This window comes from Carassius carassius, chromosome 39 (assembly GCF_963082965.1).
Source record: "Carassius carassius chromosome 39, fCarCar2.1, whole genome shotgun sequence".
Taxonomy (NCBI): Eukaryota; Metazoa; Chordata; class Actinopteri; order Cypriniformes; family Cyprinidae; genus Carassius; species Carassius carassius.
Window position 1 is genome coordinate 20,582,599 of NC_081793.1, and position 17,735 is coordinate 20,600,333.

Here is a 17,735-nt window from a genome sequence, read left to right on the forward strand (position 1 = left end):
TAGTCAGCACAAGAGCTGCTTTATAAGTCCACATGTAGGCAGTAACCCCCCTCGCTTCTTTGGTCAGCCAGTCTGGTGAGGCCTTTTGATGATAGCATTGTGAAGGAAAGCACAAAAGCTCTCTGTGCTGGCCAGACATTGACTTTTAAATGACCAATGTCTCAAGGGAAAGACCATTTTCTCAGTTTTTTAATCAAAAACATGGTCATTTCTGATAGGAACTCTGTGTGGTCAAAAGTTGAAAATGTGAAAAATTTGGTTTCTGCTCAAAAGATCTCATAGAAATGGGCATCTTTTTTAAAGAGTTTGAAAACCAGCTTCCGACTTACACTCATTGCTGGTTATGTAATACTTCTCTTCTCTGCCAGGCAGCTATGCTGATCAGTGGATCATCATCAGTAGTTATCTAATGTGTCCTAGTCGTGCCAGACTTCCTCTTGAAGAGGCACAGTGTCACTAAGGTCAGTCCCACTGCGCTTAGCCAAAACAGTAAAACAGATTTGCACAATCTTCATGCTGTTAATTTTGAGGGAAAGGACTGTAATGGGCATCATTTAAGGAACAGATCACCAAAATATGTAGATGGGTTTGTTTCTTCTTTGGAAGAGATTTGTAGAAACTTTGCATTACATTACTTGCTCACCAATGGATCCTCTTTGGTCAATGGGTGATGCAATGGTTTGATGTTAAAAATGTCTTGAAGTATTCATCACAATAATATACAAGTAATTCATACAACTCTAGTCCATTAATTAACGCTACATGTTTGTAATGTTTTTATCAGCTGTTTGAACTCTCATTCTGACATCACCCAATCACGACAGAGGATCCTTTGGTGTGCAAGTAATGCTAAATGTAGAGCTTCATTTCTCCAAATCTGCTCCAATGAAGAACCAAACTCACCTATATGGCCTAAAGGGTCTGAGGGTGAGTACATTTTCAACACATTTTTATATTCGGTTGAAATATTCCTTTGAGATACAAAGTTTACAAATTTCACAAAAGGATGATTTTCATTTAGAGTGCAATAATAAAAAGAAAGAGCAAAATGTCATAACAATGACACAGCATTGTGGTAAGACAACCCCAAACCGTTTTCAGGAAGTTACAACGCAATGTAGCTCAGGAAACAAGCTTTTTCCAGAACCAGAAGTCAGACGGGAGCACTTAGATCTGAAATGTACCACGCAAGTCATCACCCATGAATTGGCACTGTCACACACCCCGAAAACATCACACTGGGGAACAGCCACACAAATAGCCTTTAAGATTGCTGTGATCAAACATATGAAGAGGAATGTATAGATGGGGCCTGTATAGATCAAGATGGTGTCACGGTTGGTAAACCGTGATCTCTGGGTTTTGCACTTTGTGGGTGAAGTCTGTGTGTTACGCGTCAGCACTGATTAGTTTGTGGGCGTCTCCGTTAACTGTCATCAGCAACAGCTGTCACTCATTACTCATCCCAATATATTGGCTTGCGCTGGTGACACATGTGTCCAAGCTCACCCAGCGGATTCATCAACTCACCTCTCCCACTGCGCCCACTGCGCCCAACGCACCGCCTGTGCCGCCCGTCCCCCGGGAGACCTCCCAGGACCACTTCCGGCGCCAGAGAGGTTACTCCGGTGAGCCAAACTTTTGCAAGACTTTCCTTAACAAATGTTCCATGCATTTTGCATTGCAGCCCCACACCTTCACGACAGAGGAGTCCAAGGTTGCGTTTGCTCTTACCATACTCTCTGGCAGGGCCGCCTTATGGGGTACGGCGGTGGGAGAATCCTCGTTCCACGCCCTCTCCGAAGAAATGAAACGGGTGTTCGATCGAGCCGCGGCCGGCAGGGAGGCCGCTCACCAGCTCTCGGACCTCAAACAAGGAGAATCATCGGTGGCGGACTATTCCATTCAGTTCCGCACCCTGGCAGCCGCGTGCCAGTGGAACGAGGCGGCGCAGTGGGATCGATTCCTGCATGGGCTGGCAGACCATGTTCAGAAGGAGATCTACCTCCTCGAGCTGCCCCCAACGTTCAACGGCCTAATCAACCTGGCACTCCGGGTGGACGCTCGGATTAACCGCCTGGGTAGACAAGTCAGTCCTACACGCCATTACGTCTCTCCGGAAAGGGGCCGCTCGAGTCGAGACAACATGGTCGGTCCCGTCGATGATCACGAACCCATGCAGGTGGGTAGAGCTCGGCTTTCCCGGAGGGAGAGAGAGCGGCGGAGGTCCCAAGGACTATGCTTATATTGCGGTGGCTCGAAGCATTCCATCCATTCCTGCCCGGTAAAAAGAGCCAGCCCGGTAGTAAGTTTGAGGCTACTATCGGGTGGGATCTCTGCCGGGAAGTCCTCAACCACATCATCGACTCTCCTTCCGGTGAAACTGCGGTGGGAGAACCACACTCATGACTGTCACGCCCTTCTGGACTCTGGGGCCGAAGGTAATTTCATTGACTCTCTCCTTGCACGTCACTTGAACCTTCCTGTCCTTCCTGTGTCTCATCCCATCCATGTCACCGCACTCAATGGCCAGGAACTGCCACATGTCACCCACTACACTTAACCCATAACTCTGCTCACCTCAGGCAACCACAGTGAAACCATATCCTTTTACCTCATGGACTGGACTCCCCTGTAGCTCCCATTGTTTTAGGTCACCCCTGGTTAATCAAACATAATCCACGAGTGGATTGGGGTTCCAACACTGTCACCTTGTGGAGTGAAAGTTGTCATGAGTCTTGTCTGGTTTCTGCTTGTCCTGTTGTGCCTGTTTCTGTCTTTCAGAAAGAGACCATGGTGTTATCAAATGTGCCCGCAGAGTATTTGGACCTGAAGGAGGTGTTCAGTAAGTCCCGTGCTGCTTCTCTTCCTCCGCATCGTCCCTACGACTGTGCTATAGATTTAGTGCCAGGTAAGTCTCCGCCTAAAGGCAAATTTTACTCTCTTTCTATTCCGGAGAGGGAGGCCATGGAAAAATACATTTCTGATTCCTTGGCATTGAGGTTCATCCACCCTTCCTCTTCTCCAGCGGGGGCGGGATTCTTTTTTGTGGGTAAGAAGGATGATTCTCTGCGACCTTGTATTGACTACCGAGAGTTGAACAACATCACGATAAAGAACACCTATCCATTACCGTTGATGTCTTCAGTTTTCGGGAATACGTATGGATTCTGACAAGGTTAAGGCTGTGATAGATTGGCCATCTCCAGATTCCCATAAGGCCCTACAGCGGTTTCTGGGGTTCGCCAATTTTTATCGACATTTCATTCGTAATTTCAGCCAACTAGTCTCACCTCTGAGGGCCTTGACCTCCCCCAGTACTCCATTCAGGTGGTCGGATGCAGCTGAAACTGCATTGACCAACCTCAAGAGCCGCTTCATTTCGGCTCCCATCCTTGTAGCTCCTGATCCCACACGCCAGTTCGTGGTGGAGGTCGACGCATCAGAGGTGGGGGTAGGAGCAGTTCTTTCCCAACGTGCTGCCTCGGACGATAAGATGCATCCCTGCGCATTTTTCTCACATCGTTTATCTCCTGCTGAACGCAATTATGACATTGGTAACAGAGAATTGTTGGCCGTCAAATTAGCTTTAGAGAAGTGGCGTCACTGGTTGGAAGGGTCAGGGGTACCTTTCATTGTTTGGACCGATCAAAAGAATTTAGAGTACATTAGAACTGCCAAAAGACTCAATTCCAGGCAGACTCGGTGGGCACTTTGTTCGGTCGTTTTGATTTTACTCTGTCGTACCGCCCGGGTTCCAAAAATGTCAAACCCAATTCTTTGTCACGTCTTTTTGATCCCTCCACCCGCCCGGTGACTCCCGAGTGTATTATACCTGAGAAAATAGTTGTCTCAGCACTCGTATGGGAGGTCGAATCGAAGGTCAAGATGGCCTTAGAAGAGGAAAACCCTCCGCCCGGTTGCCCACTGAATCGTTTATTTGTGCCGGAAGAGTTACGGTCCGAAGTTATTCAGTGGGGTCACTGCTCTAACGTTGCTTGTCATCCAGGGATAAGCCGAACCAAGGGGTTAGTTAAACAACGATTCTGGTGGCCACTTCTGGCTCGTGACGTCCACGATTTTGTTTTGGCTTGCTCAGTTTGCGCCAGTGGTAAGTCGTCTAACCGGCCTCCTGATGGGCTTCTTCAACCGCTGTCTGTCCCTTCGAGACCCTGGTCACATATCGCCCTAGATTTTGTTACCGCCCTCCCGCCCTCCCGCCCTCTAATGGCATGACGGTCGTTTTGACCGTAGTGGACCGGTTCTCGAAGGCGGCACATTTCATTCCCTTGCCCAAATTACCTACAGCCAAGGAGACAGCGGTCACTGTCCTAGATCACGTCTTTCGGTTACATGGCCTCCCGGTAGACGTGGTTTCTGACAGTGGATCCCAATTCATATCCAAGTTTTTGGGAGGAATTTTGTAAATTGCTAGGAGCGATGGTTAGTCTGTCTTCGGGTTATCATCCCCAGAGTAACGGGCAGTCTGAGCGAGCCAACCTAGATTTAGAGAGAACGTTGCGATGTTTGGTCTCCAAGAATCGTTTTTCCTGGAGCCAACAACTCTCTATGGTGAAGTACTCTCACAATTCGTTACCAGTGTCAGCCACGTGCCTCTTTCCGTTTCAGTGCAGCGTAGGTTACCAGCCACCAGCTTTTCCTAGTCTGGAATCTGAAGTCGCGGTCCCCTCCGCTCACGTATTTGTCCAGAGGTGCCACCGCACCTGGACCAGAGCCCGCGAGACTCTGCTCTGGATGAGGGAGTGCACTAAGGCCAAGGCCGATCGCCACAGGTCAAAGCCTCCCCTTTACGTCATGGGTCAAAAGGTGTGGCTTTCTACGAACAATATTCCTCTCCGTTCCGTTTCTAACAAATTGGCTCCAAAATTCATTGGCCCGTTTACTATCACCAAGATCATTAGTCCAGTGACAGTCCGCCTCAAACTACCTCCAGCGTACAGGAGGATACATCCCGCCTTCCATGTGTCCAAAATTAAACCCGTGTTTTATTCACATATTAATCCGCCTACCCCGTTTCCCCCGCCGCTCCGTCTCGTAGATGGGGAACCGACCTATTCGGTTAATCGTATTCTGGACTCGAGATGGAGGGGATGAGGATTCCAGTACTTGGTGGACTGGGAAGGTTACGGTCCGGAGGAGAGGAGTTGGGTACCTGCTAGGGACATACTGGATCACTCCCCTTATTGATGATTACAATCAGCAGGTAGGTCCTTCTGGGAACTCCAGGAGGCATTCTTAGAGGGGGGGGGTACTGATCTCTGGGTTTTGCACTTTGTGGGTGAAGTCTGTGTGTTACGCGTTAGCACTGATTAGTTTGTGGGCGTCTCCAATAATTGTCATCAGCAACAGCTGTCACTCATTACTCATCCCTATATATTGGCTTGTCTAGTGTCTTGTATTCGTGAGAGCGTTGTTTCATGTTTGTAACCTATGCCTTGCTTTCTTGTGTGTTTCTGCGTTGGATGTCCGTGTCTCCCCGGAACCCCGTCCACTCTACGCAACCCACCACCAAGCAACATCACTTACCTTCGGCTCGCTTCCCAGCAATTCCTGTGTCACCCTCTCCTGCTGCCAACTCACCTCCGCCTTCCGGATTCGTCATTCCTCACCACCATCTTGGCCTGTGCATTCCTCCCAGTGTTATTTGTGTCTCAATTTTGTATTGTCTCATTGTCTTCATTAAAATCTCATTAATCTTGCACTTGCTTCCTGCCACTCCTTCACCCAGTCGTTACAGATGGACCCCTGGATAAGGTAAGAAGCCTAAATACAAGCACACAAAATCTGATAGTCAAAGGATGTGCTATTCACAGAGATTGTGTTTCAGCCTCTAAGAAAAGCAGGGCACTTAGAGAAGCTGCATTTATCCTCAGACAGTGTGTCTCTTTAAATTTGAGGACAGGCAAGTATCCCCATTTATCATTTCTTCTTGCGTATGAATTATGAATAGAAGGTCAGCCAGTTCAGTTTGGTCACAGTATTGTCAATAGGTTTAACACAATTAAAACTTAATCTCTGTGTGGAAGCCATTGTAGACAGATGTGTTTCAAATCCCATGAGACACTGTGTTCACAAATAGAAAAATTATAGATTGGTTTATTATGAAGTTATAATTAAATATTAATATAACATTATATTTAAAACCAATCATAAAATAGTCTACATTCACACACACCTATAGAGAGAATAGAGAACAAATCTTGACTATTTTTCACTAAAGTATTACTACTGTATAAGTGTGGTGTAAAATTTATTTTCACTCAGAAATTGCTAGTAAATTTCACAAATAATTACAAACAAGCTGCAAGTAATACAATGAATGAAATACTATTTTTTTTAAAATCTTTTATATTTTGAAAAAAAAAAATACTTAGCTAATTACTAGTCTGATGTAAAATGATCAGGTGCAGGTAGCACAGGTACTGATATCCCACGTGATAAAATTACCACAGGAAAGGCTACTTTCTCTTGTGTTCATTATCATGAGAAAGGAAGAGACCACTGGGATATATGAGAGTGCAATGCCTGAGAGAAAACTATGGCAGATGCAAATCAACTCTGAGGCCCAAAGCCCAGGGACAGCTAGCGTTACAGCTGACTATGAAGAGCCTTCCAGGTGTTCAAGCTGTTCAGGTGTCCTGAGACTCATTGTGTTATGTAATATCAGGTGTGCATGCCGTACCAAAAACAATGCTAAATATTTGTCCTATCTTTAAATCCTTGGAGGCTTTAAACATCAGTGAAAGTGAAAGTGAAGTGACATTCAGCCAAGTATGGTGACCCATACTCAGAATTTGTGCTCTGCATTTAACCCATCCGAAATGCACACACACACACACACACTGTGAGCACACACCCGGAGCAGTGGGCAGCCATTTATGCTGCGGCGCCCGGGGAGCAGTTGGGGGTTCGATGCCTTGCTCAAGGGCACCTAAGTCGTGGTATTGAGGGTGGAGAGAGCACTGTACATGCACTTCCCCCACCCACAATTCCTGCCGGCCCGGGACTCGAACTCACAACCTTTCGATTGGGAGTCCGACTCTCTAACCATTAGGCCACGACTTCCCTTCAAGTTCTAAATATGCTCATTCTATAGTAAATATATAGGATGATCACATAAAAAGTACTCATCCATGGCAGCTTTCTCAGCAAAGTTCCAAGGAGGCCTCAAGATGACTTCAAATGTTTAAAATAAGACAAAACGAGCATTAAAATAAGTCACATCAACAGAAATTCAAGATATGTTTTTATTTTTATTTAATTCACTCCCTCAAAAACAGTTTTTGTCTTTGAAAGACTCAGATATGAGGAAGCTTAGCTCATTTTAAAATGTATATAATAATAGACTAAGGAAACATAATATTTAATTTACAGCTGTCATAAATTTAAAGTAGTAAATGCATTTAGTTAAGTTGTTATATATATATTTACAATTTTACAGTTTTTTTTTCAGTTTATATGGATTTGTTTCTTTTCTTGAAAAAGGAACTATAAATATTTGAGTATTATGGGGAAAACTACATTTAAAGCTTCATATTACCACAGAAAAAGTTCAGATTAATAACTTATGCATAAGGCTTAGCTCCATAGTACTCAACAACAAGAAAAAAAAGAAGAAGAAAAAAGACAAGGAGTGATGAGAAAGGGCCTTGCAACCTCTGCTGTCCTCACTCTGAATACTGAAGCCAGTTGATGTGGCTGACTCAAAAAATGGCCTGATCAGTGACTGTCCTGGTTGCTGCATATAACTGGGACCCTTCTTTCAGAATATGTTTGCGGGATTTCACTGGAACAAATTCCTGTAGGTATTTGTAAGAGAGAATTCCAGAGTAGATATCAAATAAGCAGCTTTTGCCTTTGAAGCCCTCTTTTCCAAAGAGTACGAAATAAGGATAAATGTTGTTATGCACACTAGCATAATTAAACAGGAACGTGTCCAGAATATATATGCAAATGTTCTTGTTCCTTTGTGAATACACAATTAATACTCAGGAGAGGGAAGGAAGGGAAGAGTTTTCTTTAGTAGTCCAACCATGGAACATAATCTTCATCTATATGTAATAATAGTCAATCTTGCACACTAGAAGCATTATATTAAATGCTCATCTATGGAATAAATAAAGTTTAATTTAAGCCATCTAGACAGATAGCAGTAGGCTAATTGAGGTTGCGTCTCATTTCGGAGGCTGCATCATCTGGAGGTCGCATTTGAAGGCTGAATACATCATTAAGGACGTATTTTTTAAGAAAAGCAAGCATAATAAAATTGACTGTTATTTTTTCAAAATAAAATTCCAAAAGTGATAAAAACAAGTTTACACAAAACATAGCAGCTTCACAATTCATGTTTAAAGTATGACTTAGTTTATGCTTTAAAACAAAACGTAAATGTCTCTTCAAGTAATGCTAACCACCTCCTGATCACTGAGCAGCTCTAAATAAAATACAAATATCACAAGGTCACAACCATTATAGCTGGTTTTTCAAACACACATTCTAACTACGCCCCTTAGTGGCTCTACACAGAATTACACCACTGCCGTGCAAGAGCGTGGGGCGAGAGCAGGGCGGGCAGGCTGTCATACTCTCTCCTCGGTGCCGTGTGCCCGTGTCTGGAAACTGTTCAGTGCTGGTTGGATTGTGGGCGGTTTCAAGGACGAGAGCCGGTTAACAGTACCGAGAAGTGGGCAATTTCATTAGCAATGGCCCAACAAAGTCATTTTCTACAGGTAATATTTTCCTCGTTGCAAACCACGTTTTGTCTGCATATTTCGTTTCGTTTTGATGCACAGTGAGAGTGGGCGCATATGTTAGTTAGCAAGCTAGCACAAGGGAAATAGGGCTGCACAGTAATAAGTACACCAGTGCAGCGAACCGGCAAACCAAATGACTTTAAATCTAGATGTATGTTAAAGTGTATGATATTTTTGGGTTACAGTCCAGTGCCAACCGTTATCTGTGTTAAATGAATTTTACATAAAACCCCGAATAACTGTTTATAACTGTCGTTTACTGTTGCAATGTTTGCAGATGCAGGGCTTTCAGGGTGAAACGTCCTGATGCATGCGGCTCAAGCGGTCAGACGGTTCTTGCCAGTTTGCTCGAGGTCAGCGTGGTTGAGTTGAGACTCAGTTAAACTAGCGTGCTACAGTAGCGCGAGGACACAGCGGAGGGGCGTGCATTAATCCCAAACGGCGCTCAACATCACCCTTTAGGAGGCAGTGGCGCCCCTAGAAAATTTTAATAGGGGTGGTCAGATGAGGCCACTGTAAATCTTGGGGTGGCACACCAAAATAAAGAAAAAATAAAACAAGAAGGGTTTGCAGTATTGACAAAAAAAATTGTGATTTCTGTGATTTTAACGATAACGATAAATAGACAATATTTTACTGAGTGTGTTATTGTGCTGATATCTTATTTCTAATTGTGATGACAGCTGACTCCTGAATTTGTTTTTTACCTTTATTCAATTTTTTCTAAAAGTTTGCACCATCTTTTAGGTAAAATACTTGCATTTGGGCTGTTACCAAGCAAATGCAACCAGTGTCAACAAAATTGTAACTGTACAGGCCAAGGAGCAGCTGGCCCGTACAGTTAATGAATAACGGATCAACTACGACAGCCTACATCGCACATCCTTCGATGTGACTATCGTGGATTCGTACATCGTGATATCAGTGCTTAAACGACACATCCTGCAGCCCTAATAAATAGCATACTAGTGAGTAAAAACTACATTTGGATTAACTTCACAACTGTTAAAAATTACTATATTGTATGAATATGTGTAGTATGAATGAAATTTGGACATACAGTACTACATACGCCATGTTGTTAATGTCACATCACCTTACAGCGTCAGTTGCGTTGCTTCACTGCCGTTCATAACTTATCTCCTGTGGCTTCATGGAATAGTATCCATCAAGTGTCCATCAAATGCGCACTTCTGAATACGGGCAGAAGTAGGTCATCAAGGTACTGTGCACCTATTGTATAGGATCAGAATCCCGCCTAAAGTATTGCAGTCACGGATAAAAAAAAAAAAGCGTGAAAACAAAATATAAAAACACAGGTAAAAGTATATTGCACAACATTTAATAATCAAAACAATGTTTTCAGAATAACAAACACTGGTCACTGATTGAAAAATAATACTTGTAAATCAAAAAATTAATATTGCATTTTTAAAAATAATAATTTTAAAAGAATCAAAACTTAAAACACGTTTAAAATCATATTGCACAAAATTTAAATACAGCACAATAACACACTAAGCAAAATATTGTCTATTTTTCGTTATCGATAAAATCACAGATATCACAGAACAATTAACATTGTACATTCATTTTTTTTTACACACTTGTTATTTTTATTCATGACTGCAATACTTTAGGCTGGATTCTGATCGCATACTATTGTTTTTTTAATTCTGTGAATTCAGACACTTGCCTCACATACTGTTTTTCACATACTATAGTAGGAAAGTATGTGATTTCGGATGTAGTGAAGGTTGTGTTGTTGTGAATAGCAAGTAAAGCGGAAAAGGAGAATATGCTGCTTGTCTAGCCACCTCTTGGAGTTTTGAAACTGCCGGAGATGGCACATGGAGCTTCCTACCGTGACGTAATATTATTATTTTTTTTTAGTTTAACTTGCATTATTTTTACATGGCTTTCTAAACATGCGGCTCTCTTTTGCGAGATTCGAGTGCAATGGTGATATGATGTCCCTCTAGGAAATGTGTGAAATATGCATTCTGTGCTTGGTTTCAGTTTTGACGTAAACAAGATGTCCGCGTTGATGTTCTCTTTTCCCCCAATATTTGTAATCAAAAACCGTATCTAATGGCTTCAACTGGATAGGCTAACAAAAACATTAAAATGCAATGACACTGACATCGTCATCGAATCTCATGTGCCACTGATAAGTGCCTCGTTAACGCACACCTAAAATTCGAATGCAGCATTTTTGCATGCAAATGTGGAATTTTATTTTAAATTCGACAAATATTCAAAATTAAATATTTTTTTTACAGCCCTATCCTAGACCGTCGGTCTTAGACTCAAATTCCATTTAGAATTTTCCACAAAACCTACTTTTCCTAGGGTTTTCACCAAATTCAAACCAAACCAGTGCATAAAAGTCGGAATCTCATTAGCAAAAGTTATTAAAATCAAGTTCAAGTTCCATTGTTGGTCGGAACAGGATGCAAAAACATTAAAAGTGGGTGGGGCTACTTTTACTAAAATTGCTATAACTCTTGAATGGAATTAGCTGTATTCACCAAACTTGAAACACATATGAATGAACTCAGTCTTTGGTCAAATTACAAAAATGTGGAGTTTGACCACTATAACAGCAAAAAAAATGGCTGCAACTATGCACGTTAATCTGATTGACTTGAGTTTTGGCAGACAGTGTCGCTGTCCAAGGTGCATGAAGGGAATTGTCCATGAGGGAATTTATGTATCTTGAGAAACATGGCCGCCATCAGCCAATGAATATTAAGCACATATTAATTTAACAAATTCCTCAACTTGTCTTTTTGATTATTCATTGAAAAATGTATACTTAAACTTAGGGCTGGATGATTAATCGAAAAGTAATCGAAACCGAAATTTAGAACCTCTAACCGACTTAATTTTCCCATGTCGGTTATTTCGGTTATTTACTGTTAATACTTCCCCCTTAAAAGCGTGTGTAGCCACTAGTGTTGTCAAAAGACCCGGTACTTCGGTACCAAGTCGGTACTAAAAAAATTTAAATGTGACGGTACCAGGTTTCTTTAAGTACCGGTAGTACCGAGGTCCCGTTCAAACCCGGTTCAGCCTTAGACAATAAAAGAAAGGGTTCAGCGCTATGATTCCCGCGAAGCAGAAAACGAGGACGGAATCTCAAATTCCAGTCATGAAAATGAAACTTACATTTTAATATGGACAGTCATGGAATTTGTCAAAGTTAGCATAAATTCAAATCTCCATATGGACCAGTATCTGTAAATGTTAAGCCGCAAAAGTTGTTTGAAATATGAATCCGTGTTCTGCGCGTCTCTGTGTGAATTAATGAATGGCAGAGACGTGCGGGTTTGTTTACTACATAGACTGAAGCGCATGATGCTTGCATTAATTTCAGCATCTGAGCTTCAGAGTTCTCTCTCAATCAAGCGATCTGAACTTTTCAGTTCATCTCAATGGACGTACAGCGCACCTGTAATTGATGCTCTGTAAACTCTTTGTGAAGGCGCACGACTCACCGTGGCTTTACTGATAGCGCTGTTTCTCACACATGCAAAGAGAGCGAGAGTCTTACCACGCTGAATCAACATGCTACATGTAAACTATTCTTTGTTGTCTTCTCCGGTCAAAATAATGGAGTTCATTTAGAATTATTCTTTCATTTCCGAACAAGCAGAAGACATACCGGTTTCTCCGGTAGTGGGCGGAGCTAATGCGCAAATGGCAATTTCATTGGCTGGCTCTGATCTATTTCAGCAAATCAGTTTGACCGAACGCAGACAACGTGATTAATATTCAATTAGCCCAGCAGCTCATCAATTCGTAGAGCATTGTATATACATTAGTATGATAGTAGAATTAGTAGTAGTATTATCAATACTCAAATGACAAATATGCATTCATTAGGCCTAAAAGTTAATTTTTACATAAAGGCATTGTGCTAGAAATATTACTATTATTTAGTAAAATGTATGTGATACTGCTACTGTTGAAAAAAATTATAAAACTTTATTTTTTAAAGGAATAAATCACAATATTTCTTCCATGTTTTAATTTTAATAGCAAATCCCCTTTATTTACCAAAAATAAAATGTTTAAATTTCATAAATTAAAAGACAAATTAAATTTGGGTGGAACTTGTTTATTGTTTTTCATAATTATATAACTTGTAGAACAACTTTAAACACAATTGTAAATAAGTATAAAGAATGGCATTGGTTTTATTTTTAGTGCTAAAAAGTTATTTTTTTTTAATTAGCATATTTTAGTGTTTTGCTTTGGTACCGAAATTGGTACCGAGAACCGTGGATTTTCACTGGTATCGGTACCGAATACTGAAATTTTGGTACCGTGACAACACTAGTAGCCACATGATTCTGCCAGACAGTGGCATAAAAGCAAAACAAGGACGTGAACGCTGGTTCAACACATAGTGATGGCGCGCGAGTGGTGAGCCTTGCATCTTCACTAAACTTTGTCAGATTTGACAAAAATTTGTTTTATGGTTTGGACGTTCAAGCGATTAGACGATCGGATGTGTATTATTATATCGAGCTACCATGTTCACGCAGCTGCATTGTGGCACGAAAACTCATAGCTGTGAAGATCGCGCGCACAGAGGAATGCAGTTGTCAGCGCTGTCCTGTGATTTATCACTAAAGTATCTTAGAATTTCAAAACTTATTATAGCATATTTTTCTACTTTTGAAGGAACTAGGCTATTTACAACCCCCAGTTTCACAATAATACAGAGACAGTATGACTAATTCATTCACGCAATCACTCTGGTGTACTGGTACTGTTTACCTTTAATCTTTATTTATCTCTTACACCGAGCAATAATATGTAAGAAATGTTACGAACATAGATAAAATAACTGCTGATAGCTATGATCGCTCTTTCAATAGGAAAAAATATCCCACCTTTAATAGTCGATCTCAACCTTCTGGCTGAGGCCAGTCTAAAAAGACGCTCAGGACAGTTGACAGAACGCTGATGCGTGTCGACACGAAAGCGTATCATTTTCACGTGTTATTAAGCCTTGCCACTTACAAATGTAACCATCCAAAAGACTTTAAAGCATTCAAACACAAGATGCGGAAAAGCTGAACTGAGTAGCTGGTTACTCGCGCGCTGTGCTCGGTGCGCACGCGGAGAGAGAGCCGCGTCTCACGGACAGCAACACTGAACCGAGCTCTCCTTTGTGAAGTTCTCCTTTAAGTTCCTCCTGCACCTCAACGAACAAAAACAAATTGCAGTTTAAACAAACAGAAAAGGATGTGTAAAAGCCCACTTCAGCACCGCAGTTTTCTGGTGTTCAGGGCTCACGAAGAAAGAGGCGTCTCAAAACACTTGAACACCGAATTTGTCTGTTTTTGCTCTTGTACCAACAAATACATAAAAAATATGTGAAAATACCCTTCTTGGATAGTATGTTCGAAAAAACTGTCAGTTATGTCTTAAGTTAAAGTAAACAGTTGAGAAAAAAATCGTATGTGTATTATATTTGATGCATTTATTGTCTCTTAAAGTGACTGCGCCTTATAGGGCTTGGGCGCCGCGTTGCATTCTGGGATGTGGCAGGCATGTTGATGAACAAATAAACAGAACGAACATACAAATTAAACACTTTCAAACAGGGCCCACTGGTACAACCTGAACCGGGGCACCACAAACCCCAACTATGGCCCTGTTTACAGTACAAACCTTGTAAGTGTACTATGAGGGCAAAAAAAAAAAACAGAAACAAAATAATCGTTCATTAATCGTAATCGAGGTAAAATGTTCAATTAATCGAGGTTTTGTCTACTACAGTATATGGTAATGTTGGATTGTCATTGCCTTGTGTGTGTGCATGTACTTGTTCTTTTTTTCTTCTTGTTTTATAGTTCAGATGAGCAGATTGTTATACAGATTAACCCACTGCCCTGTATTGCTGGAGGATTAACCCATGAAATTTGATTATGTTTTAAAGCTAGTGGCAGCTACTCACATGGCATTGATATGGAGTGTCTGTTTGTTGACAGTGTAGGTGGTCGTTTTTTACTCCATGACCAACTGTAAAGGAAAATGCTGTAATCCACATTGAAAACATTAAGATATATAGCTCTAGTTTGGTACATTATAGTTTGACATTTAAAGGTAGTGAAGCCACCTCGCCGGTCTCGTGTCCCACGGAGAAGATCAGAAGGATATAAAAGAGGACCGACGACATGAGGGACGAGAGAGGACCATGCCTGGGCTTTATTTTGTGTTTTGGTTTTTATTTGTGCGCGGCAGTCGTCCACGAGGGGCTGTCGCACTGTTTTGTGTTTATTTTGGTATTAAAGTTTTGATTTGAATGTCCACCGGTTCCCGCCTCCTTCTTCCCAAGATGGTGGAGTTTTTAAATTGTTACAACGAACAAATCTAAATTAACATATAAAAATATTTTCTATATTTTTTTACTGAGATTTGATGTAGCGTTAAATTTGGCGCAGGTTATAAAAATATTTTCTATATTTTTTACTGAGATTTGATGTAGCGTCAAATTTGGCGCAGGTTTACACCACCGGCCTTACAAACCAAACACAATATAACCCAGGGCAAAGCCTAATTCCAATCAGCAGAAGACCTGTTATCAATAGGTAGATATCTTCAATGTCCTCCATGGAAAGAGCCGCCAGACACACGACCCGCCACCTCTCCCACGCGTCCATCATGTTGCCAACTGTGAACATTCTGGCAGGGCAGTCTGGTTCCCCCGAACCCAAGCTTCTCATCGAGAAGATGGTGTCAATTGCGTTGAAAGACCAGTTGATCAAATCCATGATTTTCGAGAGCAGTTTGGAGAGCAGTGCAGAGAGAGTCTCTCAGAAGTATTTGACAATAGACGAGACAAGAGAGCAAGCAGGGAAGGTAAGGGGAGGAGAGGGAGAAAATGCGTCCGCCTTCGCTGAGAGCCACAGAAAAATGAGGCTCGTAATATTTGAATTGTTATATAAAATTATAAGCATGTTTATTAAAAACAACAATTACTTCAGATCTTTTGACGTTGGTGAGAATTCAGATTCGACCTTTGAATGTACATTTTTAGAAACCCCTGCATTAAAATAATGATCAGCCACAATTTATGCTGTTAGTGTGTGCTTCTTTTATTAATATGAAACGTCATTTCCTTCTTTCAATTCTAAATTTATATCTTATAATTCAGCCTTTTTTCTCATATTCTGATGTTTTTCTTGCAACATTGCAAGTGAACATCTTTCACCAATAATCAGTAAAAAAAAACGAATTCTTAATCCCTTTCTCTACCCATGACGCACAAAAGATTGTAGAAAAACATCAAGAAAACAGCCTCAGTGCATTCTACCAATGGACTAAACGGTCCCACTGGGGCTTCTGTAATGCCCTTGTGAGTTGCTGATGGGGTGTTTTGAAGAAGTGCAGCCACAGAGGAAATAAGAAGAACCCATGATAATAGAGACAACAGTAAACTCTGTTTGACCACAGAGAAAATGAAAGTCAGAGCCTTTAAACTTCATGTCTCATTCAACTTATGCCACAACCAAATGTTAGTTAGAAAGATAAACATATGTATAAGTTTCAGATAGCTTACTCATCCATTTATTGGGAGTGAGATTCTTCTTGATGCACTGAACATGTGCAGATCTCTCATGTGGTTTTCAAAGGGTACATTCTGCACCCTTAATAATTGGCACAAGCTTTTGTCCACAGCTCGTCTTCCAAAAATGTATCGCTTTGCAGGAGCACAGGCACCGTTTAGTTTTGCTGTGACTACCACCCTTCCAGTTTACCTCTAAAAGGGACAGCTGCAATATATTGTATGCTTCACCAGCCCCTCTTTGTATTTCTGAGTGTGTTTTCCACGGACAGGAAGGCCGTAGCCCTTTAACATGACACTGGAGAGTAGACGCTCTCATCCATGGGTCAGTAAATCACAGATAAAAAAAGATTATGTAGCTGCAGGTCACCCAGGATATAGTTCAGATGATGGTGTCTTGTGTGCTTTGAGCTGTTGTCAAGCCTCTAGACTGAGTGATGAACTAAACTGCAATCAAGCTTTGCTTGTTTGGTTGCCGATCTTTCTGAAATTTTCGTCAGAATGATCAGCTCACCTGAAACCACCGCAGCAGGTTTGGCGAACCTTATCTGTTTGCTGTGATTGGGTGGAACACATCGTCTGACATTCCTGTTATTCAGTGCCGTGTTGAAGAAAAAAGGCAAAGCGGTTTCACATTCTGGCACTCTGTGGAATATTTTGCCGGCTGCAGGGATTAATTGTGAAAAGCTGTAATCAGAGCTTGTCCGTGTTTTGACCTACAGCACAGAGGGGGGCAATGGACTGCCTCTTATTCTCTGTTTTTCTTTCCCTCCCACAGTTTCATTGTTGATGCTTGGTTTGAAGAGAGGTGATGGATGTCCGCATGGTTCTGGGGGGTCCAGATAACATTCTCCTGGCCAATAATCCTGCCGCAGGAAGTGGTTATTTGAAGCGTCCCTGTGAGGACCAGGTAAGCATGGAAAAAACTTGGGCCATACTAAGGAAAGCATAACTGTTATTGCATATTCATAGGCTTAGAGATTTGAGCAAACCCCTAACCTTAACTATTAAGGTTGTTCTTGTCCTGTGCTGTTGGTGCTACAGACCTGATAGCTTGAATAATGAGGCTCGTAATAATAGCTCTTTTCTTTATTTTTCTTTATTTATTTACTTTCTTCCCTCAACAACTGTCATTTTTATTTAATTCCCACATACTTGGAAAACCTGGATAAATGAGGCAATTAAAAACAAATTATATTAATTTCTGTAATTCTGAAATTGTTATTATAATTCTGAAATTATTAAATAAATATTTAATTAATTTTTCAGTGTATTACCACTCGGTTGAATAAAATAATGTTTGAAAACAAGCAGCTTTGTCATTACAACAGAAGGACCAGAAATGTCAGTTTAAAAAAAAAAGAAAGATGCTGTTT

At 41.5% G+C, this 17,735-nt stretch overlaps 2 protein-coding genes across 5 annotated transcripts in view; one reads left to right on the plus strand and one right to left on the minus strand.

Annotated features, from left to right (window-relative positions):
• LOC132121598 (beta-tectorin-like) overlaps positions 1 to 17,735 on the minus strand; it is a 70,864-nt gene that overhangs the window by 2,712 nt on the left and 50,417 nt on the right. The gene's annotated exons all lie outside the window — the stretch shown is intronic.
• The window catches only part of LOC132121594 (glycerol-3-phosphate acyltransferase 1, mitochondrial-like), a 32,450-nt gene continuing 15,893 nt past the window's right edge, over positions 1,179 to 17,735 (plus strand). Inside the window, exons 1-3 of one of the 4 annotated variants that reach the window (XM_059531156.1) lie at positions 1,179 to 1,324; positions 5,757 to 5,775; positions 17,138 to 17,269. In XM_059531156.1, coding sequence (XP_059387139.1) covers positions 17,171 to 17,269 — 99 coding nt within the window. In that variant the 5' untranslated portion in view covers positions 1,179 to 1,324; positions 5,757 to 5,775; positions 17,138 to 17,170. The other 3 variants (XM_059531154.1, XM_059531157.1, XM_059531155.1) reach the window with 3 other exon arrangements.